At 44.8% G+C, this 27,060-nt stretch overlaps 1 protein-coding gene across 3 annotated transcripts in view; it reads left to right on the top strand.

Moving 5' to 3' along the window:
- Positions 1-27,060, top strand: part of STAT1 (signal transducer and activator of transcription 1) — a 997,040-nt gene that overhangs the window by 221,326 nt on the left and 748,654 nt on the right. For all 3 annotated transcript variants that reach the window (XM_069983571.1, XM_069983569.1, XM_069983570.1), the window contains exon 9: positions 16,425-16,586. In XM_069983571.1, the coding sequence (XP_069839672.1) occupies positions 16,425-16,586 (162 nt within the window). The remainder of the gene's footprint in view (positions 1-16,424; positions 16,587-27,060) is intronic.

The following is a 27,060-nucleotide window of genomic DNA, read 5'->3' as shown; positions in this document are numbered from 1 at the left end:
CAGCTCTCTAGCTGTGTAATAATGCAGTCTGCATAAAATGTCTCTGGGGGTACCTGCATTCTGTTGTAGTCTGGTCACCCTGTGTACTCGGTCGATGGTAAAGGTAGCTTCAACCGGGCGTCCAGTCACCATATTGAATAACCCTAGTGACCCTAGTGTGGAGGGCATCCTGAGCACCCTGCTCTGGCAGGCTTTTGATCCTCACGTTGTTTCTCCTCCCGCGGTTCTCCTGGTCATCTAGCGACATAGCGAGAGATTGCATGTGGCGCCTGTGCTGCGCCGCCTCAGACTCCAGTGAGGAGACCCTCGTGGTCAGGGCCGCAATGGCTTCCTCCGTGGCGGTAGTGCGGGAAGATATGCTCGCGACCTCCTCCTTCACCCCCTCCAACGCCTGCTGCTGGGCAATCTTAATGCGGTGCACCACCGAATCCAAGTCCTGTCTGGTGGGAAGCGCCTGGATCAGGTTCCGGAGCAGCTGTAGGTCTGTCCGGACTACCGAACTCTGTGAGTCCCGCTGTGGGGAAGACAGGGCGTCTAACTATAGATAGTTAGATTAATATAAAAAACAAGAAAGTCCTGCAGCACTCCTCAATGTATAGGAAGGTGGGTGCCAAGCGGTCAGCACAAGGGACCAACAGTGCGTGGTATATAAACAGGTAGAAAACCGCAGCACTTGAAGTACAGTCAAAAAAACGTGATGTTTATTCCACCCAAAACTTGCGACATTTCGCTCCCTCACTGGGAGCTTTTTCAAGCAGTGTAACAACATGTGCTCAATACAGGTTTATATGTGCTCACATTTCAATAAGATGATTGACAGCCAATCAATAAATAAAGTGAAAAAAATTCATATACATATTGTGTCAGTGTACAAAAACAAATCAAAGTGCCAGCATAAGTGTACAATTACACGTGTAGGTATAGTGATATTACATAAGTGTGATAAGTACACAAAAATACATAAGTTAAGTAAATAAGCATAAACAACCAGCTGGGTACACAGAGGGGGGTCACTCACCAAGGAGACTTACAGGTGTGGCAATCATAATAACAATACACGCGTGGTAAACGGCATATGTCTTAGCGGTAACCGCCGGCGTCAGCGGCAAAACTGCGCATGTCACAACACTAGCCAATCCGGCTCCGCTTCTGACGTCAGCTGGAATCCCGGACAGTTCATTGGTTGGGCCAGTGTGCTTAGTAAACATTGATGACAACACTATTGTGCAGACTGTTGCAATATTAAATAATATACCAAACTAGTGGGCACTAACTTAGTGTGACCAATATCACTCATACCTCCCCGCACGGCACATCCAATTAACAGGGGGAAAGTGTCCAACTCAGCGGTGCGGTATCAACCATAGGTCGGACACACATCGCTACAGTCGGACCGGACGAAAACAAAACCGCAGCAGGACATGGAGTGGGAAAGACATGGAGAAAAAAACATGTGAGAAGAAACGCAACAATCTGTACAGTAGTCAAATCTGAAAAGCCACAAGAAATTATATACAGCCACTGTCATCCTGGATCTTGGTGAACCCCATGTGTCCCACAGGAAACTTGATGAAAATTTCATATCTAGATAAAGAGAAAAAGAAAATATATAAATATCATGTTATATACAGAGCAACATGTAAATACAACGGTCAAATATACCAGATAGAGGCAGGTCCCAGAAAGACCACAAGGGGGCAAGGGCAAGGCGACTATCTCGGGTACCTAGGAAGAACTTTGAAGTCTACATTAAGACCCCTGGGTTTGAGGGAGTCTAACTCATGGATCCAGCGCAATTCTCTTTTCTTTAATATGGCCAACCTATCACCACCTCTAGTGGGTACTGAGTTAGTGCCCACTAGTTTGGTATATTATTTAATATTGCAACAGTCTACACAATAGTGTTGTCATCAATGTTTACTAAGCACACTGGCCCAACCAATGAACTGTCCGGGATTCCAGCTGACGTCAGAAGTGGAGCCGGATTGGCTAGTGTTGTGACATGCGCAGTTTTGCCGCTGAGAAGCCGGCGGTTACCGCTAAAGCCCGTATTCCACGGGTCATTGGAGGAGCAAACGAGCGCTGTCGGCGCTCGTTTGCTCCTGGTTCCCCGCTCGCTGCCGCCGCTATTCAACGCGGCTGCAGCGAGCGGGTGAGTGCGGGAGGGGACGGCGGGGAGCTGCGGGGGGGCTGCCCGGGGGATCGCTAGATCGTCCGGGCAGCCCATAGGATATAGCAGCGTCTGCTGCCGACGCTCCTATTCAACGGAGCGACGGCAGCAGATCGCTGCTATATCAGTCGCTTGTTTTTCAACATGTTGAAAAACAAGCGACTGCAACGATCAGCCGACATGAACGATGTCGGCTGATCGTTGCACTCTATTCCACGGAACGATTATCGTCCGTAGCGGTCGATATCGTCCGAAAACTAACGATAATCGTTCCGTGGAATAGGGCCTTAAGTCATATGCCGTTCTACCACGCGTGTATTGTTATTATGATTGCCACACCTGTAAGTCTCCTTGGTGAGTGACCCCCCTCTGTGTACCCAGCTGGTTGTTTATGCTTATTTACTTAACTTATGTATTTTTGTGTACTGATCACACTTATGTAATATCACTATACCTACACGTGTAATTGTACACTTATGCTGGAACTTTGATTTGTTTTTGTACACTGACACAATATGTATATGAATTTTTTGCACTTTATTTATTGATTGGCTGTCAATCATCTTATTGAAATGTGAGCACATATAAACCTGTATTGAGCACATGTTGTTACACTGCTTGAAAAAGCTCCCAGTGAGGGAGCGAAACGTCGCAAGTTTTAGGTGGAATAAACATCACGTTTTTTTGACTGTACTTCGAGTGCTGCGGTTTTCTACCTGTTTAGTTAGATTAATAGATAGGAGATAGATAGATAAATAGAAAGATAGATAGATAGATAGCAAGGAAAAGTCCACAGCACTCCTCGGTAGAAATCAAAAGGTGCGGTTTATTGAAAAAGCAACTGCAGCATACAGACGCAAAGTTTCAGCAGCTATCAGCCGCCATTTTCAAGCTTGAAAATGACAGGTGATAGCTGCTGAAACGTGTCTGTATGCTGCACTTGCTTTTTCAATAAACCGCACCTTTTGAATTCTACCGAGAAGTGCTGTGGACTTTCCCTTGCTATTTATGTGGTCCTTGGTCTCTACTTGGATCCACTGGCACCCGACATCTACCTATACGAAGTGCTGCTACTACTTTCAACTTAGATAGATCGATCGATCTAGAAGAAAGCTGCACTTCTTAATGGATGTAGCGGGTGCGGATGTAAGTCCCTTGGCAAAGGATCCTCAGATACACAATGATAATCCACAGCACACCAACTTCCAGTGAGAAAAATAGGGAGGTTTACTACATAAAGTGCAAAAACAAAAAGATGCAACGTTTTGGTTCTCTTACAGAGCTTGATAATGGTTCTGTGAGAGAACCAAAAGGTTGCATCTTTTTGTTTTTGCACTTTATGCAGTAAACCTCCCCATTGTTTTCACTGGAAGCTGGTGTGCTGTGGATTATCGTTTTGTAGATAGATAAAGTATACACAATTTGAATATAGAATAGGTTGTAAATGTGCAAGATAGATAGATAACGTATAGAAAGATGGATAGATAGTTATGAGATCTATACCGTATTCATCTGATAGACAGGGTGGATGGACAGACAGACTTCCACAAGTGTGAAAGCACCACCAACATTCAAAAGCGACCAAAACATCAGCCAGAAAGCATAGGTAGGGAGAAGGGGTCTGTGGTCCCCACCTGCAGAGCCTTCCTTTATTGGGGGTCTTGATAATTGCCAATAATTTCCACCTGTTGTCTATTCCATTTGCACAACAGCATGTGACATTGATTGTCAATCAACATTCTTTGTGGACAGTGTTCCCTTTATTTTTTTGAGCAGTGTAGTAGCCAGCCCTCCAAATCGTGCTCCATATACTGTCCAGTAGTAGCCATCCCTTTCAATAGTGTCCCATATAGTAGTAAGTCACTAGACATACATACAGTGTCCCCAGCAGCAGAATAATAGAAAATGCCACTGCACAGCCCCCCAGCAGAATCCCTGGTTGCCGATTGTAAGTTCAGGCATTTTGTATGAGGTAGGAGGGGATTGCCTCTCAGCTGGGGGCTCTTTCTGTGAAAGTGGCAAGGGATTCCTCTCAGGTATAGGGTTAGGGGATTGTGGTTTTTGTATTTGGTCAGGCATCAGTGTGACATCTGATGGCTCCTTGCAGTGGCTGAGCTGTATACGCTATGTGAGTATACACCCACTGCAGGAATCCTTCAGTTGTCACAACGATCTACTGTCCCTGACACAGAAACTTAGTCTACTGTCCTGCAAACTAGTTTTACCACAAAAGACTCACTTTATCTTGTACCACTGCCTCCCCCTCATGTACTGTACCCCTGCCTCCTCCTCATGTACTGTACCACTGCCTCCTCCTCATGTATTGTACCACTGCCTGCCCCTCATATACTGTACCCCTGACTCCCCCTTATGTACTGTACCCCTGACTCCCCCTCATGTACTGTAGCACTGCCTCCTCCTCATGTACTGTACCACTGCCCCTCCCCCTCATGTACTGTACCACTGCCCCTCCCCCTCATGTACAAAACCACTGCCCCTCCCCCTCATGTACTGCACCACTGTCCCCTATAATTAACCTCTTAAGGACCCATGACGTACCGGTACGTCATGGATCACTGTCACTTAAGGACCTATGACGTACCGGTACGCCGGCCCTTTAAACGGGCACCGCGTGAAATCCCACTGCGCTCCGGTAAAGATGGCTGCTGATTCAGCAGCCATCTTCATGTGTCACGTAGGGGGCAGTTTCCCTGCCCCCCGTGACAACGATCACTGTGATTGGCAGATGACTTGTCATCTGCCAATCACAGCGATTTGCTGTATTTCCGGGACCGGACCCCGGCACAGAGCTGTGATTGGTGCTGTCAGAGACGGCACCAACCACAGCAGTGCCTGGGCATCACCTGCCCTTAGATCCAGCCCCCCGATCGCCCGTGATTGGCCGTCTGCCGCCAGCCGGCCAATCACGGGCGATCCACACTACTACCCCCATCATCACCTTCTCTGCTTGCTAAGAATGTGCAGCAGAGAAGGTGATGATGGGGGTGGTGAGTCCTGCGCCCGATGCGGTCCTGGAGTTTGCCGGGCGGCGGGTGCCTCCCCCCGTGATGCCTCCTCCTCTGGTAACAGGGAGATGATCATCTATTTTCCTGTTACCGGAGGAGGAGGCAGCTCGGGGGGAGGAGGCGCCCGGCAGGCTCCAGGACCGCACCGGGTGCTTCCTCCTCCTTCCCCCGTGCTGCATCGCCTCACCCAATCCCCCTCCGACCCCCCCCCCCCCCTTGGGATACCTCCTCCGGCGTCCTCCTCCAAGCTCCCATACCCGGCAGCCCCCCCTCCCCTCTGTCCTGGCAGCCCCCCCCCCTTTGTCCTGCCAGCCCCCCCCCTGTCCTGGCAGCCCCCCCTCTTCCTGCCAGCCCCCCCCTCTTCCTGCCAGCCCCCCCTCTTCCTGCCAGCCCCCCCTCTTCCTGCCAGCCCCCCTCAGTCCTGCCAGCCCCCCTCAGTCCTGCCACCCCCCTCAGTCCTGCCACCCCCCTCAGTCCTCTCACCCCCCTCAGTCCTCTCACCCCCCTCAGTCCTCTCACCCCCCTCAGTCCTCTCACCCCCCTCAGTCCTCTCACCCCCCTCCGTACTGTCAGCCCCCCTCCGTACTGTCAGCCTCCCCTCCGTTTTGCCACCCCCTCCGTCCTGCCAGCCCCCCCTCTGTCCTGCCAGCCCCCTCTGTCCTGCCAGCCCCCTCTGTCCTGCCAGCCCCCTCTGTCCTGCCAGCCCCCTCTGTCCTGCCAACCCCCTCTGTCCTGCCAGCCCCCTCTGTCCTGCCAGCCCCCTCTGTCCTGCCAGCCCCCCCCCTCCGTCCTGCCAGCCTCCTCTGTCCTGCCAGCGCCCCTCTGTCCTGCCAGCGCCCCTCTGTCCTGCCAGCCCCCCCTCAGTCCTGTCAGCCCCCTCTGTACTGTCAGCCCCCCCTCAGTCCTGCCAGCTCCCTCTCAGTCCTGCCACCCCCCTCAGTCCTGCCACCCCCTCCGTCCTGCCACCCTTACCCTCTCTCCCCTGCCACCCTCTCCTCTTACCCTCTCTCCCCTCCGTCCTGCCGCCCCTCTGCCCTGCCAACCTCTCCTCTTACCCTCTCCGCTGCCACCCTCCCCTCTTAAAAAACACATGAATAAAATGTAAAAACAGTACATAAAACACTAACACTTACACCTGTAAAAGCATAACGCTTACACACCCCTCTAAGGATGCCTTCACACACACCGGATCCGCAGGGGATTTCACGCTGCGGATTCGCAGCGAAATCCGCTGCGGATCCAGCGCCAGTGGATCCCTATTAGAATACATACACGCAGCAGGAATGACATCCCACTGCGTGTATGTAAGTTAACCCCCTGCCGGCTGGAGCATACACCGCCTCCTCGCTCTGATTTGCTTCGGGGGTTCTCATCAGGACGTCCCGCTCAGCCAATCAGTAGCTGCGGCGGGGCAGCTCAGTGATTGGCTGCGCGGGATGAGCAGACGCCGGGAGCCCCGAAGCAAGCCGGAGCGGGGAGGAGGCAAAGTATGCTCCGGCCAGCGGGCGTTAACTTACATATAGGCAGAGGAATGTCAATCATAGGGATGCACTGACGCTGGATCCGCAGTGTGCGGATCCGGTGTGTGTGAAGGCATCCTAAAGAAAAAATGGGCCACAGGTTGTTCTCGGCTGAAGAGGCATTCGCCTGGATTGCCTCCGATACTGAGACAACCAGTGAAGGAGAAGAGGAAGATCCCTCGTTCCCTCTTCCTTCCTCTTCTTTCTCATCGTCATCACCATTTAGTGATGACAAGCCCCCAAGGCGCTGCCCCAGGACTAGGCCCCAGGAAGCCCCACAAGCCCCCTCAAGTGACCACACCCCGTACGAACCACAGATTCCTGAGTTCGTTGGGGTCACTTGTGGAGGGTTTTCTCTGTTTTGGCAGCACTGGGGGCTCTGAGAGCCCTTCGTCCTCCATTCTGGCCAAATCCAGCTTCCAAAATCCAAATTGCGCTCCTTCCCTTTGGAGGCTTTCCGTGCGGTTACTTTGCACTTTGTGTCCCCATGTGGGGTACTCTTGTAATCGGGGGAAAATGCCTGTCTGTCACCAGTGGGGTCCATATGCTCACTGCACTCTTTGTTACATTCCTTGAGGGGTGTAGTTTCTATAACTGGGTCACTTGTGGGGAATTTTCAATATTTTGGCAGCACGGGCACTCTGCGAACCCGACATGGCCTTCGTCCTCCATTCCAGCCTCTAAATGGCGCTCTGTCCCTTTGGTGGCTTGCCCTGTGTCTATATGGCACATTATGTCCACATGTGGAGTATTTTCTTACTCAGGGGAAATTACCCTGCACGTTTTGTGTTTATTTTCTCTTTTAACCCCTTGTGGAAACGAAAAAAATCAAGGCTAGACCAACATTTAGTGTAATTTTTACACTAAATCATGAATCTAGTCTTTATTTTTTCATTTTAACATGGGTTTAAAAGACAAAAAAAAAAACACGAAATGTGTAGAACAATTTCCCCTGAGTACGGAATAACCCACATGTGGACATAAAGCACCATGCGGGTGCAGGGTAAGCCTCCGAAGGGAAGGAGCGCTATTTGGCTAGAATGGATGGTGAATGCCATGTCACATTTAGAAAGGCCCTGTGTTGCCAAGACTTTGAAATCCCCCCAGAAGTGACCCCATTCTGGAAACTACACCCCTCAAGAAATCTAATAAGGGGTGCAGTGAGGATATGGACCCCTCGATGACGGGCACATTTGTGCTGTGAAAATAAAAAAACGAAATTTTTCACTTTCATGTCACATTGTTCCACATTTGTGCCCGTCACCAGTGGGGTCCATATGCTCACTGCACCCCTTGTTAGATTCCTTGAGGGGTGTAGTTTCCAGAATCGGGTCACTTGTGGGGGTTTACCACTGTCCTGGTAGCATAGGGTCTTTGTAAATGCTACATGGCCCTTGAAATCCATTCCAGCCAAATCCAGCCTCCAAAAGCCAAATGGCGCTCCTTCCCTTCAGAGGCCCGTCTTGCGGCCGCATGGCGTTTTATGTGCACATGTGGGGTATTTCTGTACCTGGGACAAACTGCTCTACACGTTTTGTGTTTTTTTTTCTCTTTTACACCCTTGTGAAAATGAAAAATTCACGGCTAGGCCAATGTTTAAAGAGTCACTGTCGTTAAATTTTTTTCTGCAGAAATCAATAGTCCAGGCCATTTTAAGAAACTTTGTAATTGGAATTATTAGCCAAATCTGCCATTATCTGCATGTAAAAAGCCTTTTCCCAGCCCCCCCTCCTTTCCTTTCTGCTGTCCACTCCTCAGAATCAGAAAATCTCGACTGTTTTTTCATCACTTTCATCAGTCGGATCCTGTCTGGTCTATGAAGGGGGGGGGGGAGCTATTCAGAGCCCTAATTAGTGGTCAGATAGCTCAGTGGTGATGTCAGAGGAGAGAGCCCGGGACATGAATGTAAATTAACTCTAACCTGTTTTTGCTGCCTTTACTTTCTCTCTCCATAGGAAAACCATAAAGACAGCGGGGAGAACTTCAAACTGCTTTTTTATGATAAAAATGCATTTTCCGGTTAATAAACCCAATTACAAAGTTTCTTAAAATCGCCTGGACTATTGATTTCTGCAATAAAAAGTTTAACCACAGTGACACTTTAAGTGTAAAAAATGTAATTTTTACACAACATCATTGATCTAGTTTTGACGTTTCTCATTTGCACAAGGGGTTAAAAGAGAAGAAACAAAACAAAACATGTAGAGAAATTTCCCCCGAGTACAGAAATACCCCACATGTGGACTTAAGGCGCTATGCATCCGCAAGACAGGCCTCTGAAGGGAAGGAGCGCCATTTAGATTTTTGGGGCTGGATTTGGGTAGAATGGATTTCGAGGGCCATGTTGCATTTAAAAACTCCCTGTGCTGCCAAGGCAGTAAAAGCCCCCCAAAGTGGCCCTATTCTGGAAACTAAACCCCTCAGGGAATGTAACAAGGGGTGTAGTAAGCATATGGACCCCACTGGTGACGGGCACAAATGTGGAACAATGTGGCGTGAAAATGAAATATTACATTTTTTACACTATAATGTTGGTTTAGCCTTGAATTTTTCATTTTCACAAGGGGTAAAAAGAGAAAAAAACACATAAAATGTGTAGAGCAATTTTCCCCGAGTCCGTAAATACCCCACAAGTGGACATAAAGCGCCATGTGGGCGCAGGGCAAGCCTCCAAAGGGAAGGAGCGCCAATTGGCTTTTGGAGGCCAGATTTGGCCAGAATGGATGATGAAGGCCATGTCGCATTTACAGAGCCCTTGTGCTGCCAAGACAATGAAAACCCTCCACAAGTGACCCCATTCTGATAACTACACCCCTCAAGGAATCTAACAAGGGGTGCAGTGAGGATATGAACCCCTTGATGATGGGCACATTTGTGCCTTGAAGGTGAAAAAATGAATTTTTTCACTTTCACGTCACATTGTTCCACATTTGTGCCCATCACCAGTGGGGTCCATATGCTCTTTGCACCCCTTGTTACATTCTTTGAGGGGTGTAGTTTCCAGAATGGGGTCTCTTGTGGGGGGTTTCCAGTGTTTTGGCAGCACGAGGGCTCTGTAAATGCGACATGGCCCTTGAAATCCATTCCAGTGAAATTCAGCTTCCAAAGGCCAATTGGCGCTCCTTCCCTTTGGAGGCTTGTCCTGCGTCCGCTTGGCACTTTATGTCCACATGTGGGGTATTTCCCTACTCGAGAGAAACTGCGCTTCATATTTTGTTTTTGTTTTTTTCTGTTATCCCTTTGTGGAAATAAAAAATTGAAGGCTAGAACAACATTTCAGTATAAAAAATAAATATTTATTTTTTCACGCCACATTGTTCTGAAAATCTGTGAAGCACCTGTGGGGTCCAGATGCTCACCGCACCCCTTGTTACATTCCATGAGGGGTCTAGTTTTCAAAATGGTGTCCCTTTAGGGGTGTTTTTTATGTTTTGGCACCCCAGAGCCTCTGCCAACCTAAAGTGGTACAGTCAAAAATGACCAAATATAACGGAGGCGTTGAAATTTACTAGGCGCTCCTTTATATCTGAGGCTTGTGGTTGCGTCAAATAGCGCATTAGGGCCACATATGTGGTATTTTTATAAACTTTAGAAACGGGGCAATCAATATTGGGGTGCATTTCTCTGGTAATAGGTTTATAATTATGAAAGATATTGGATTAGAAGAAAATCTCTCCAGAAAATTTAAATTTCTAATTTCTTACACACTTAGCTTTTATTTCTGTGACTCCCCTAAAGGGTTAAAAAACTTTCTGGATGTGCTTTTGCAGAGTTTGGTTGGTGCAGTTTCTGAAATGGGGTGCTTTGTGGGGCTTTCTAACATACAGTCCCCTCAAATAAACTTTAAGGCTATGTTCACACTACGTATGTTTCCGGCCGTAGCGCGTTCCGTGAATAAGCGGCCGGAGACTTACGTAGTTTGCATACAATGGAAAGTATACGATGTACGGCTGCACAGTTCACACTACGTACGAACTTACGCCCGGATCGTATGCGGCGCCGTTAAAAATTAACCAGGCCATTGTTTGCGGATGAAAATGCTGTAATTTACGCCCGTAGCGTAACATGTGGTCCCGTACGTAGTGGTGATTTCTTTATTTTTGAAGCTTTTTGTGTTGATCCAAAAGGTTCTGTGGGGTGTCCGGGGCTAGGCGAAGCTTTCCAAGTAAAAGACCGCTGTCAGATCGCTACATAGGGCGCTCGGGAAGCGTAAGTAGACTACGGGCGTAAAGTCGTGGTCCGTACGTAGCCGGCCGCAAGTAGCGTAAATCTCCGGCCGGAGTTTACCGCGTATATGTCCGGCCGCGAAAATATGCAGCCGGACATATGCGCAGTGTGAACATAGTGTAAACCCAGCCTTAGGCTATGTATATTTCAGTCAGTATTGCAACCAAAACCAGGAGTGCATTAAAAACAGAAAGGATCTGTTCACACAATGTTGAAATTGAGTGGATGGCTGCCATATAACAGTAAATAACTGCCATTATTTCAATATAACAGCAAATATTTGCTGTTATTTTAGAACAACGGCTGTTATATTGAAATAATGGCAGTTATTTACTGTTATATGGCGGCCATCCACTCAATTTCAACATTGCGTGAACAGATCCTTTCTGTGTTTTTAATCCACTCCTGGTTTTGGTTGCAATACTGACTGAAATATACTGACTGATGTCAGAGAATATATGATTACCCAGTATAGATCGGCTCTGGCTTTTTCCTTAATACTTAATACGGCCGGGAGAAAGACACACACACAGACCAGTGTGATATGAGACAATCTCGTCATAATGCGACGTGTCACTTTATTTTATACCATAGAGTAAACAAAACAATTAATCATTAGTAAAATCACGACTATGACAGTTCCCATAACAGTTTTGGTATCCTCCCTATAATTATTCTTTCTAGGACAGAGGATAAAAGGAAATGCATAAACAATTCTATCCGCCAACCTTGAATTGTTTTTGATATCGAATAATAACTTGCACCTATGCCAAACATTATGAATCCCATGTAGAAATACATAAGGCCAAAGGCCATGGATTTTATGTAGAGTCATGTCCCGTTGAGATTGTCCATCTGGATTTCCCAACTACGTGCAACTCTGGTCTAAACAGGCCAGAGCCTAACTCCCACATATGTTCACATCCTCCTATGTCCACACAGGGGATGTTGTGTAAGCAACAAGAGAAGTTGAGAACATTCCTTACAACAATTCTCAAAAATACTCTGAAAACCTGTTTCAGAGTACAGAGAAATTAACCATTTCTCCACATTACTCTGACACTGAAATATACGTTGTTTGAACCCAGCCTAAACCTGAACAGGTCCCTAAAAATATCTGATTTTGAAATTTTACAAAAAATTTGGAAATTTGCTGCTAATGTTTTGAGCTTTTTATTGTCTAAAAAAATTTAAAGAAAGTTTAATAAATGCCGCCAACATAAAGAAGACATGTTGCTAATGCTATTTAATATGTAATTTATGTGTCATAACCATTTTCTGTATAAGCAGAAAAGTTTCAAAGTTGGAAAAATGCATTTTCTCAAAATTTTTAACGTTATTTTGGATTTTGACATAAAGATTCGTTATAAGTATCGACTTCAATTTACCAGAAATGTAAAGTACCATATGTCACGAGAAAACATTCTCAGAATCAGCCGGATAGGTAAAAGCATTCCCAAGTTATTAATAAATAAAGTGACACAGGTCATATTCATTAAATTTGCCTCGGTCCTTAAGGCCATTTCAGGCCCGGTCCTTAAGGGGTTAATGGACTGTACTGTGTCATTCTCTAATTATTTTTAACCAATATTTGACATCTCCTATCAAGAACTGCCAGCAGGACATGATGAGGTTGTAGTACCGCAACCTGGAGAGACAGAAGACTGCAAAACTACAACTCCCATTATGAGCTGCCAGTAGGACATGTTGGAGGTTAAAATGCTGCAATCTGGAGAGATACTGACTGCAAAATTACAACTTCCATCATGAGCTGCCAGCAGGCCATGATGAGGTTGTAGTGCTGCAACCTGGAGAGATACAAGCTGCAATATTACAACTCCCACCATGAACTGTCAACAGGGAATGATGGAGGTTGTAGTTCTTGGGATAACCTGTCCAGGTTTTTCCTCTCCTCTGGGGCTCACATCTTCACACATACTGTACATACATGTACCATATACATACATCATATAGACTTATACGCTGCATGCATACATCATATACACACATACTGTACATGCATACATACATCATATACACATACTGTACATGCATAAACAGACATACACCATATACACATACTGTACATACATACACACATACACCATATACCATATACACACATACTGTACATGCATACACCATATACATCGTATACACATAGTGATGTCACAGTACCAGAATTTTGAGTTCAATACCAACTTTTTTTTCAATGCTCGATACCAATGCGATACTTAAAAAATATATATTTAAAATCCGTCCGTACGAACCAATTTATGTTCCTTTCATTTTATTACTTTAACCCCTTAGCGACCCATGACGTATCTGATACGTCATGGTGCCGCTCGGGGTGTTCAGAGCGGGGTCCCGCCGAGACCCCGCTCTGAACGGCGCTGATCCCGGCTGACATGTGCAGCCGGGCAGTGCCTATATTAGCCGGCGCGGGTCCCGTTGCCGCGCCGGCTAATTAAGCCTGACAGCTGCATTTAGAGGCACTGCGCCGCACGTCCCTGGTGTCTAGTGGGACGGATCTCCCCCCCCCGCGATGCGATCGCGCCGGGCCTCCGTGTCGGAATGACGCTGATCCCGGCTCGGCAATAGATTGCTATGGCCTGCAGCAGGCCATAGTAATCTATGACCGATCTAATCGATCTTTGCTGTGTATATACACAGCATTGATCTCTATGAGAGATCAGTGCTGTATATATACAAGTCCCCCAGGGGGGCTTCTAGTTACAGTAAAAAAAAAAAAGTAAAAAAAGTGTTTTTATTAATAAAAAATCCCCTCCCCTAATAAAAGTCCAAATCACCCCCCTTTTCCCATTTTATAAATATAAATTAATAAATAAATAAACATATTTAGTATCGCCGCGCGCGTAATCGCCCGAACTATTAATTAATCACATTCCTGATCTCGCACGGTAAACGACGTCAGCGCAAAAAAATTCCAAAGTGCAAAATTGCGCATTTTTGGTCGCATCAAATCCAGAAAAAATGTAATTAAAAACGATCAAAAAGTCGTATATGCGCAATCAAGGTACCGATAGAAAGAACACATCATGGCGCAAAAACTGACACCTCACACAGCCCCATAGACCAAAGGATAAAAGCGCTATAAGCCTGGGAATGGAGCGATTTTAAGGAACGTATATTTGTTAACAATGGTTTGAATTTTTTACAGGCCATCCGATACAATATAAGTTATACATGTTATATATCATAGTAATCGTAACGACTTGAGAAACATGCATAACAAGTCAGTTTTACCATAGGACGGACGGCGTAAATGCAAAACTCCCCGAAATCAAAACAAATTTGTTTGTTTTTTCAATTTGACAGCGCAAATGATTTTTTCCCGGTTTCGCAGCATATGTTATGGAAAAATAATGCCTGTCATTGCAAAGTACAATTGGTTTCGCAAAAAATAAGCGCTCATATACGTCTCTAGGTGAAAAAATGCAAGCGCTATGGACTTTTAAACTTAAAATGGAATAAGCAAAAGCGCAAAAACGAAAATAGGCTTTGACCTTAAGGGGTTAAAAATAAAGCTTCCATTATTTAAAATAAATGTGCTTAAAAAAAAAATTCCCTCCTGATTCCTAAGACTTTTTTCTATCTTTCCGCCTGTCTGGCTGTGCGATGAGGGGCATTTTTTTTGAGCCGTGATCTGTAGTTTCATTTAGTACCACGTTTTTGTGTGGTACTGAATTTGTTGGGTTTCTGCGCTTGCACTTGCAATTGTCACTGAAGGTGACAATCTTATAGTATGGACAATAACACTTCAGCTGTCAGGGGGATGATGGGGATTGTAGTCATGTAACACTTTAGATATCAAGGGGATGATGGGGGTTGTAGTCATGTATCACTTCAGCTATCAATGGGGTGATGATGACTGTAGTCATGTAACACACACTTCAGCTACCAAGGGGTTGATGGTGGTGATTGTAGTCATGTAACACACACTTCAGCTTCCAGGGGGATGATGACGATGGTGGTTGTAGTCATGTAACACACACTTCAGCTGCCAGGGGGATGATGGTGGTGATTGTAGTCATGTAACACACACTTCAGCTGCCAGGGGGATGATGGTGGTGGTTGTAGTCATGTAACACACACTTCAGCTGCCAGGAGGATGATGGTGGTGGTTGCAGTCATGTAACACACACTTCAGCTACCAGGGGAATGATGGTGGTGATTGTAGCCATGTAACACACAATTTCAGCTACCAGGGGGATGGTGGTGGTTGTAGTCATGTAACATCACACACAGTAAGCACACAGGAAGCACACAGGCACACAGCACACACAGCAAGCACACACACTTATCATGAGGAAAGTTCACTTTCAGCAGCTCCTTGCCTCCCCCTGCTTCCATCTTCTTCCTGGTGCCGGCATCGGGTTCTTCCGGCCCTCCCCCACCTCCTGTGCACCAACAGCAAGAAACATGTGATGTGGAGGGTGAAGGACCCCAGATAGCAGCCTTAGGCAGCCTGCAGCTCAGAGCATTTCTCCCAAATCAACTGCAATAATTACCATTGATTTGGGAGAAATGCAGAGAGGCAGTAAGTGATGAGGGAGCCCGCATACTGACCTTCCTCCCCAGCATCTTCCTTCTCCTGGAGCCCGGCTGTGAGGACTAACAGCAATACAGGCTTATTGTAGATCCGGCAGGCAGAGGGATTTTAATACAGTACACACACAGAGAGGAGCTTGGTATATGCATGCTTGACCAGAAAATCTGTTAGATGGTCGGACAGAGGAGCCTTTACTACAACCAGCATAGGGTGTCATTCCTCTAATGACAGGTATTTATCTTTATAGGGGGGCATTATTTTAATGAAGTGTAAATTACAAATATGTTTAAATTCCTGTTCTGGAGTAAAGTACTTTTAAGTCACTTCGTGGCAGAACCCCTTTAAGGGGTTAATCATACCAGGAGCTTGACTAAAGCCCTATTACATGTAACTATTATTGGCCATATTCGGTCTATATCGGCTGTGACGGCCAATAATTGTCTTGTGTAATAGAAGATCTAGCAATCACGCGGGCAGCTCCCTGACCATAGACTGAGATCAGTTCATAAAGGAAAGACTGAGATTTCACCTCTTTTCAAATCCATTCCTGGCTTTGGCTTCAAATCTTTGGCAGATAATCTGTCAGATAATTTTTTCTGTGTAAATGGACCTTTACCCTCTTGACGCGTGTAATAGTGCCAGCAGCGAGGGGGGAACGAGGAGCAAACGAGCGCTGACAGCGACTGTTTGCTCCTCAGCATCACCCTGTGTAATAGGGGCTTAACACCTTGTTGTAGTGGTTTTAGCCCTGGACTTGTATTACTTTTGTCAGCCATACTGGCTTTTAAACTATTATTCTCCAGATGTTAAGTACTTTGTAACAAAATAATTATTAAATACACAATATTAAAAAATTAAGCAATTTAGGTTTACATTCACATTCCTATTGTATAATGTGTTTTTTTTAGGTTCACTTCAATTGCTAAAAGCCTCCAGCAAATTCGCCAGCAGCTGAAGAAATTAGAAGAGTTAGAGCAGAAACTCCCACGTGATGGTGAAGATCCAATTACAAAAAATAAACAAGCCTTCCAAGAGTGTACACAGAATTTATTTAAGCAGCTGATACAAAGGTATGTTGTTTTGTATATTTTTTTTTTATTTTTTATTATTGTGTTTGTCTACTTGGGCTGGGTTCACACTAGCATTTTTATTATTTGCTAACCGATCTGTCCATTTTAATTGAACGTATAAGCGCAAACTGAATTGCAAAATGTTTATTTTTTTTAATGGTCTGTTTGCATTTTGACCATAAAAAGCTGACTTTTGTACATTAGTTTGGTTCAGTCAGCCGCAGTTTGCATCAGTCAGCATCTGTTTGCATATAAGTTTATTTTCCTTGCTTGGTTTCTGTGCGCATGCTCAGTGGAAAAACTGAATAAGACTGATAACTTGCAAACAAATGTGAACGGAAATACCTTCTATTTAGATACGTCCTTATTGACTATAATGTAGAAATAAAAACACTTTCCGTTTGTGTTAAAATTTTCCGAACAGAGAAAAAAAAAAAGGTGCATGCAGGATTTTTCTTTTAGGTTCAAAAGAATGGAGCACTGACAGATTACATACAAACAAAGCAATGTAAAAATACATAGAAATGAAAGGGCCACTGAATGGATGGGTCCGTTTCCATTTATGTTGTTTTAAAACGGAGCAACTAAACAGATCTGTGGCAGAGAGAATAACACCAGTGTGAACGAAGCCTTAGATTGCACTGACCACTGTTGAAAAACACAGCAATGTGTAGTTCTTAGTTTTCAACAAATTTTCTTGGAAAGAATTAAAACATTGCTGGTCTACCAGCAAAATGCAGGTAATAAATACATATCAAAGAAACTCTACATAGGGGGTGGTGAGGATAACAGATTATGAATATGTACATAGACAGTATGTGAAATTTTGCAATAGAGCTATAGGATCTTAAAGGGAACCAATCACACCGAATATGCCCCTAATGATAAAGAAACGTGCTGTTACATCACCCAGCACGCTTCCCAAACATGCCCCTGTACACTCCATGGCCTCCTTGTTTACTCCGTAATCTCACATTTCTGAAGTTCCGCGCTGTATGGTAATTAGGTGTATGTAGTCACGGTGGGCGTATGTAGTCACAGTCCTGGGCGGTTGTGAGCGCTGTAATCACGCCCAGAGGGGTGTGATTGAAAGACCTGCGCTCTGCCGATGTCACCAGGGGCATGCGTTCCACGTATGCGGCACGGCAGCGTCTTTAGCACTCCGTGCAAGCGCAGTACGTCAGCATCTTCTGCTGTACTGAGCATGCACAGCAGGCTAAAGACGACATATTCGGCGCTGCGGGCCGTCGGGGCGCATCATCACGCCCCCCCGTGATGGCGATCGCTGTGATTGGCCATTGAATTCTCACCAGAATTGAACGGTGATTGGTGCTGTCCGAGACAGCACCAATCACCACGGTGCCCGGGCGTCACGTGCCCGTGGCACCCTCCCCCCCGATCACCCGTGATCGGCAGGTAACCACCAGCTGGCCATTCACGGGCGAATCCATTTCTCTGCTCACCGAGAATCGGCGAGCAGAGAAGGATCTGTACCTCGCTGTACTGGCCGTCGCTGCTGTGAGCCCCTGCCTCCTCCTACATCCCCGCCTCCTCCTGTGTCACTTGTGGGGTGTTTCCACTATTTTGGCAGCACGGGGGCTCTGCGAACCAGACATGGCCTTCGTCCTCCATTCTGGCCAAATCCAGCTTCCAAAAGGCAAATGGTGCTCCTTCTTTTTTGAGGCATGTCCTGCGCCCGCATGATACATTATGTCCCCATGTGGGGTATTTTTGTACTAGGGGGGAAATCTCTCTACAAGTTGTATGTTTTTTTTTTTTCTTTTTAACCCCTTGTCAACCTGAAAAATTTAAGGCTAGACTAAGTTTTAGTGTAAAAATTTTTTACATTTTTCAATTTCATGGCACATGTGCCTGTCACCAGTGGGGTCCATATGCTCACTATACCCCTTGTTACTTTCCTCGAGGGGTGTAGTTTCCTAAATGGTGTCCCTTTAGTGGTGTTTGTTTTGGCACCCCTGAGCCTGTGTCAACCTGAAGTGGTACTTTGAAAATTGGCCAATTTTAAGGAGGCTTCAAAATTCACTGGGCGCTCCTTTACATCTGAGGCTTGTGGAGCTTCATAATATACAGCCCCCTCAAATACACTTCAAACGTGAGCTGGTCCCTTGAAAAATCAGATTTTGAAATTCTTGTGAAAATTTGGAAAAAAGCTTCTAAACTGTGAAGCTTTCTATTGTCTTAAACAATTGAACACAAGTTTAATAAATGCTGCCAACATAAAGTATACATATTGCCAATGCAATTTAATATCTAATTTATGTAGCATAACCATTTTCCTTACAAGCACAACATTTCAAAGCTAGAAGAATGCAATTTTTCTCAATTTTTGCACATTATTTTGTTTTTTTTTTTCATAAAGATAGGCTGCAAGTATCGACTCAAATTTACCAGAAGTATAAAGTATAACATGTCACGAGAAAACAATCAGCCAGATAGGTAAAAGCATCCCAAAGTTATTAATGAATAAAGTGACACACGTCATTTTTCTGAAATTTGGTCCGGTCCTTAAGGCCATTTTGAGCTCTGTCCTTACGAGGTTAGTATGGTGAAAATTTTTATTAAAGTACTGTATTGCCCCCCAAAAGTTATACAAATCACCAATATACACTTATTATGGGAAATGCTTATAAAGTGCTTTTTTTCCCCCTACATGTATTACAGCATTAAGGCTTCACTTCCTGAATAAAATGTCGATGCCACGACCTGACTCCCAGGGCTGTGAGGCAGGGATGATGGCAGAGGGATGCTCAGTGTCCCTCCAGTGCCCTGTGTGATGTGCCATCATCCTCTCCAGCAGCAACAGCCTGCACAGCATTGAAAATCGGGTGTTTGACCTCACCATTTTATCCAGGAAGTGAAGCCTAGATGCAGTAGTAAGTGCAGGGAAAAAAAGCACTTTATGCATATTTCCCATAATAAGTATATATTGGTAAATTGTATAACTTTTGGGGGGCAATACAACACTTAAATAAAAATGTTTGCCTGACTTCTCCTTTAATAATCCCATAAGTTTTGCCTGATCCCTTTTTCTCCCCTTTCGCTGTAGCAAGCTCTCCTCAGCTGCCAGCATCTTAAAATCACTTAAGTGCCTTTTACACTGACCGATTATGGACAAGGAGTTATGCTAAAAACGCTTCTTTGGCCGATAATCTGCCAGTGTAAAAGTGATAGCGATCGTGACTTTTAACCCTGCTTCAAAAATTTTTGTTATCGGCTGCACATTTTCCTGTGTAAACAGGGTTAAAGAGAACCTGTCATCAAAAAGTACACTGTTATTTTACAGTAGGGAGGAAGTAAATATAACCACACATAAAACAAATCACCCCTGGAAGCATTAGGTCTGTTAATTCTGTCATTATATTGTAAGAAAGCTACCATGGAAGAAGCTCATAGAGGTGGCCATCTTGAGGATGGTATCTGTGTACATAGGCTGGTGGTTGCACACACAGGCCTGCAGTTGCACATATAGGCCACGCCTCCAGATTCCATGCTTGTGTGCTGCAGGATTCCAAGCTTGTGTGTCCTGCAGCCTCTTATTAGCAGCAGGGTTAGTACTTTGGACTGTAATGTTTCTCCAGTGTATCTAAACCTGTTATTTGTGGTACTGTCTGCTCAAAAGCGGTATGTAAACACACTACGGAATCCTGGCAGATAACCTGCTGCGGATTCTGTCACTTATGCATCTCCACCCGTGCCATAGACTCCATTCTATGGTGGTGGAGATTCCACTCTCCGTCCGACATGTCAATTCTTTGGGCGGACGGCGGAATCTGCCTGACCATAGAATGGAGTCTATGGCACGGGCAGAGATGCGCACAAGCTGGGGCGAGGAACGGAATCCACAGTGGGTTATCCGCCCGGATTCCGTTGTGTGAATGCACCCTAAAGTGATGCCCCCTAATGTGCTACCGTGTTCTAAACTGTAGCTGTCCTCCTTCATGTACTGTGCTACTGCCTCTACCTCTTGCATTTTGTCACTGTGTCCCTCTTATGTACTGTGCCATTGTCCCTTATAATTAATGGACTGATTTTCTAATCAGTGTTTCCCAATCTTTGACTTTCCATCTGAAAAACAACTCCCATCATGAACTGGCAGCAGGACATGATGGGTGTTGTAGTTCTGCGACATGGAGAGGCACAGACTGCAGAACTACAACTTCCATCTTGAGCTGCAAGCAGGGCATGATGGGGGTTGTAGTTCTGCAACCTAGAGGGCCACATGCTTCTGATACAACTGAATCGGGAGGGACAGTAGCCAGGGAGGTAAGTGGGTGTATCTACAGGACTATGTTGGATTCCGTGGACTACGTTGATGACCAGCTTTTGGTCAACGAGGGCTATAGGGGTGTTTTTTTTTTGTTTTTTTTTAAATAAAAAAATATTTATCAATTGTGTCTTGTGTTTTTTTTTATTTATGTTACAGGCTTAGTAGTGGAAGCTAGGTTAACAAACCAAACAGCAGCAGCCTAGTAGTACCAGGGTGGGTAGGGCCATTTATGTTGACCCTCCCCAACTTAATAATTGCAGCCTGCTACCGCCCAGTCCAGGACTGACAATTTTGACGCTTCGGGACTACTGGCAACTAGCTCTTCCCGGTACCCCTGGAGGCATTGGGTAATGGGGGGGGGGGGGTTTGTGTTAGCCATTTTTTACTAAGCTAACAATAAGCTCGACTTAGTAATGGATGCTGTCTATCAGACAACTTCCACTACTAAGCCTGTAATGTAAAGAAAAAAACACAAGATACAATTGATAAATATATTTTATTTTTTAGCTAAAAAAAAAAAACACCCCTCAACCCCTCGTTGACAATTTTATTAAAAAAAAGAAAATCCCGGTAAGCTCCGCCCCCGCGACGATAAGCTCTGCCCCCAAAATGGCCACAGCAATTTCGGGGTCGGGGCTTATCGTCGCGGGGGGCGGAGCTTACCGGGAAATTCGGGGACTGCTGCCAACTGCTGAAGAAGACTCAGCAGGTAACCCCCAGCCCCTAGCATCAACCCCCCCCCCCTCCCCCATGGAGATCGCACTTCATCTGCCCCAGCAATGAAGGGGGCGCTTAACCCCCTTCCTTGCTGGTGCAGGTGCAGTGCCAGACCAGTCTGGTCCCCAGGGGGTTATGTCCCTGGGAGCCAGACTGTAACTCCCATGCCCATGCTGAAGTTCACCCAGCTTTCCCAGGATCCTGTAATGGTTAACCTTACAGGATGCTGGGAAAGCTGGGTTACCTCCAGCATAGGCATGGGAGTTACAGTCTGGCTCCCTGGGACTTAACCCCTTACTTGCTCTTTGTTTTTGCTTGTGTCTTTTCTTTTTCAGATCCCGGCATGCAGAGGATTACGGCGGATTCGTTTGGACTACGTCAATGACCGGCGGACTTTACTGTTCAATAAAATGGTCAGCGAGGGGTGTGGGGGTGTTTTTATTTGAATAAAAACATTTTCTCGGTGTGTTGTGTTTTCTTTCATTACTTTACAGACTTAGTAGTGGAAGCTGTCTGATAGACGGAATCCATTGCTAAGTCAGGGCTTAGTGTTAGCCGGTATAAAATGGCTAACATTAACCCCCCCATTATCACCCCAGTACCCAATGCCACCAGGGGTACTGGGAAGAGCCGGGTGCCAGTGGTCCTGGAGCGTCAAGATTGGCGCTCCTGGACTGGGCGGCAGCAGGCTGGTAATATTTAGGCTGGGGAGGGCCTAAACCAATGGCTCTTCCCACCCTGGTGTTACCAGGCTGCTGTTGCTTGGTTTTTATCCCGGCTGGTTATGAAAATAGGGGGGACCCTATGTGTTTTTTGTTTTTTTTTTAAATAAAAAAAAAAAACGCTTAGGGTCCCCCCTATTTTCATAACCAGCCGGGATAAAAACCAAGCAACAGCAGCCTGGTAACACCAGGGTGGGAAGAGCCATTGGTTTAGGCCCTCCCCTGCCTAAATATTACCAGCCTGCTGCCGCCCGGTCCAGGAGCGCCAATCTTGACGCTCCGGGACCATTGGCACCCGGCTCTTCCCAGTACCCCTGGTGGCATTGGGTACTGGGGTAATAATGGGGGGTTAGTGTTAGCCATTTTATACCGACTAACACTAGGCCCCGACTTAGTAATGGATTCCGTATATCAGACAGCTTCCACTACTAAGTCTGTAAAGTAAAGAAAGAAAACACAACACACCGAGAAAATGTTTTTATTCAAATAAAAACACCCCCACACCCCTCGCTGACCATTTTATTGAACAGTAAAGTCCGCCGGTCATTGACATAGTCCAAACAAATCCGACGTAATCCTCTGCATACCGGTATCTGGAAAAGAAAGGGAGAAGAAAATGCTCATTACCTAGGAGGCAAACCAGGGCTAATGAGACGATTTCGAGACAATTCTGAGACTATTTCGAGACAATTCTGAGACTATTTCGAGACAATTCTAAGCCAAACAAATCAGTACCACAGAAAATAGACCAGGCGTATCCCTGATAGTAAATTGCACTTTAAATAGACCAGTCTATTCATGTCAAAGCAGAAATAGACCACATCTAGAAAAATCCCCTCTTGATAAATCTCCCCCATAGCACTTAAATTTTTTCACCTACAGACCCATATGAGCCCATTTTTTTTTTTTTTTGCATAACTAATTGTACTTTGTAACAACTTGCTTAATTTTCCCCATAAAATATGCTGAAAAGAATATGATTTAAAAGGTGAAATTGGAAAAAAAGCTATTTTAAAATTTCAGATGGGTTTCACAATTACAGTATGTTGTTCGCCATTTTGTAAAACTGACATTTTATCTATGTTCCCCAAGTCAGTACTTTTACAACGATGGACAATTTATATAACTTTTATTTTTCTGTTTTAAAAAAAGTAAAAACTTGTAAAAAAAACCTAAATGTGTTTAACCCCTTCAAGACAGAGCCCATTGATGCCCGAATGTCTGGGTCAAATTAATGCATTGTTCCTCCCCTCCTCCTAAGAGCCATAGCACTTTTATTTTTCCACCTACAGGGTTGGTTGGGGGGACATTTTTTGCGCCATGATCTCTAGTTTTTAATAATATCATAATGGTGTAACAGAAAAATGTAGATAGATTTTTATAAAAAAAATTCTGATATACAATTTTAAAAAAATCAGCAATCCTTGTGGGGTTTTTTTCTTTTCCGTTTAAGCTTTTCACCGTGCTGATTAACATTGTTATATTTTAAAGTGACTCTGTACTCACAATCTGACCACCCCAAACCGCTTGTACCTTCAGATAGCTGCTTTTAATCCAAGATCTGTCCTAGGGTCTGTTTGGCAGGTGATGCAGTTATTGTCCTAAAAAACTACTTTTAATCTTGCAGCCCTGTGTCAAACGGCCGTGGTCTAGAATGTTTATGCATTAGGCTGGCACAACCTCTCCACCTGTGCAATGTTCAGATAGGAGAAAATTCTCTAGGGGCATCCCTAATGATGAAGAGGGTGGGAAGGAGGGATGGAGAAGTTGTGCCAGCCTAATGCATAGACATTCTAGGCCACAGCCGTTTGACACAGAGCTGCAAGTTTAAAAGTAGTTTTTTAGGACATTAACTGCATCACCTGCCGAACGGACCCCAGGACAGATCTTAAATTAAAATCAGCTATCGGGACACACTGATGTGTGTGAAATTGCTCTATTACCATCCTTATACCGCTTTTATTTTTTGGTCTTTGATCTATAAAGAGATATATTTTACACCATGATCTGTACTTTCTATTGGTAGCTTGCTTGCTTATACATATGCAACTTTTTTTTATTCCTTTTTATTAAAATTTTTCTGGAAACAAAAAAAATCTGCAATTTTACACTTTGGTTTTTTTTTGTGCTTGCGCCTAATTTAATAGCGCGATACCACATAAGGTGATAGCAAATATGTTTAATATATATATATATATATATATATATATATATATATATATATATATATATAATGGGAATGATTTTTCTTAATGAAAAAACTTTTATTTATTTATACTATAGCTTAACCCCTAGGCCTCGTTCCCGGGTGCCCCATGTAGCCCGGGACCGCGGCTAGGCACGGTCCGATCGCCGTGCCCGCTAATTAAATAATCAGAGGCAGCTGTCAAAGATGCAGCTGCATCCGATTACCTGATGCAGCCGTTCCCTGGTGTCTAGTGGCTGAGAGCCTGTCTAGTGCTGCCGGCCGGGGTCTGTGCCGTAATGGCGCTGATCCCGGCTCGGCATTCGGTTGCTTCCAGCTGCAGCAGCCGGAAGCAACCAAGTGCCTATCTCATCGATCTATGCTGTATTACTATGCAGCATAGATCTTAATGAGAGATCAGTGTACTTATACTAGAAGTCCCCGATGGGGGCTTCTAGTATAAGTGTAAAAGTAAAAAAAAAGTGTTATTATTAATAAAAAAAACCCTACCCGAATAAAAGTGCGAATCACCCCCCTTTTCCCATGTTATAAATAAAAATAAATAAATAAACATGTTTGGTATCGCCGCGTGCGTAATCGCCCAAACTATTAATTAATCACATTCCTGATCTTGCACGGTAAACAGCACAAGTGCAAAAAAAATCCCAAAGTGCAAAATTGCGCATTTTTGGTCGCATGAAATCCAAAAAAATTGTAATAAAAGCGCCTATGCGCAATCAAGGTACCGATAGAAAGAACACATCATGGCGCAAAAAATGACACCTCACACATCCTCATAGACCAAAGGATAAAAGTGCTATAACCATGGAAATAGAACGATTTTAGGGAACATATATTTGTTAACGATGGTTTGAAATTTTTACAAGCCATCACATAAAATAACAGTTAAACATGTTACATATCGTTGTAATCCTAACAATTTGGGAAACATATATACCATATATATATAACATATAACCCCCCCCCCCCCCCAATAAAAGAAATGCGTTTTGTTTTTTTTTCAATTTCACCACACGTTGAATTGTTTTCTGGTTTCACAGTGTACTTTATGAAAAAATTCAGCTTTTCATTGCAAAGTACAGATAGTGATGCAAAAAATAAGGGCCCATGTGGGTTTCTAGGTGACAAAATGCAAGTGCTATGGCCTTTTAAGCACAAGGAGGAAAAAACGAAAATGCAAAATTTCTAATTGGCCCGGTCCTTAAAGGGTTAAAGTCACCCTGGGGGACTTCTATTATGACAGCATTGATCTCTTATATCGATCAATGCACTACATATATACCGCATAGGTCTATGGGATCAGTGCTTCATTCTTAAAGACTGCTGGAACCCATAGAAAACAGCACTGAGCAGCGATTACATCGCAAGGGGGCGGGTGATCAGTCCACTTGACCACCAGGTCAGCAGCAATTTGGACATTTAAGTGCAGCTGTCAGTTTTGATAGCCTCATTTAAATGTCCAATTAGCCATGTGCAGCGATCTGCCACGACGGCGAATAGCTGCAGTCACCGGCTGCTAATAGCAGGCAGGGACTGCTTGGTAAATGTACGTCGTTGCGCTGAAAGGGGTTAAAGTGCATTTAAATGCTTCCCATTTAATCAGGGAGGAGGTTGGATGCTATCTATGATCAGTTTTAAAATTGGCAATGGACTGCTAGAGTTCACTAAGGCATACAGAGTCAGTAGCATGGTAGGAAGAATTTTTAGAAATTCTAAAAGAGATGTCCTGGTGATCGAAGGGTTATTTGTTTGTCCCCGTTTTGCCGTCAATGTAAAGTTGTAGAGCAATTTATACTGGATTTTCTTGGATAGTAGAGCTGCGAGAAGAGGCTTTAGTAAAGCTTGTTGTCTTTGTGTGCACGTGTGCCTTCACACCTACCGTATTGCTGCGTATTTAACGCTGCTTATTTATCGCTGCGTGTTTTGTGCGATTTTTACATGCGAGTTTTGATTTTCACGTGAAAATCAAAACTCGCATGTAAAAATTGCACCAAACACGCAGCGATAAATACGCAGTGTTAAATACGCAGCGATATGGTATGTGTGAAGGCACTCTAATAGAGAATAATAGTGAAGTCTACAGATGACATTTCTGAAGAGATTGGGACCCTGGCTCTTTGCTTGTAGGGCCCTGTGTGCTCTGTCTATTTCAGCATGCGAATCTTCAGGCCTATTAAACAAAATTTAAAAAATTTGCTGCAAGGCCAGGAAGAGGTCTTAAGGGTACACTGACTCTAGAAGTCCTCTCAATCTAATATTATTGTGCCTATTTCTATTCTCAAGATCGTTGAGCATGTTCACTTGAAATTTTGTGCCACCATCTGACGTTTAGTTGTTTGTTGTTGCGAATATAACATTGTAATAGTGTCAGTTTTAAACTGTTCTAAGTCCTTAGCTTTGTTTGGAGAAGAGAGATGTCAGCTTTGACTGCGCGCAAGTCAGTACACCATGCAGATTTAAAGTTATTGGCTAGGGATTCCAGGTCATGTTTTAGGGGCAACAGTGAGCAATGCCTGTAATTCTGGATGTTGCCTCCAAGGT

The sequence above is a fragment of the Dendropsophus ebraccatus genome, chromosome 9 (genome assembly GCF_027789765.1).
Source record: "Dendropsophus ebraccatus isolate aDenEbr1 chromosome 9, aDenEbr1.pat, whole genome shotgun sequence".
Lineage (NCBI taxonomy): Eukaryota > Metazoa > Chordata > Amphibia > Anura > Hylidae > Dendropsophus > Dendropsophus ebraccatus.
This window is presented reverse-complemented; position numbering and strand designations above follow the sequence as displayed.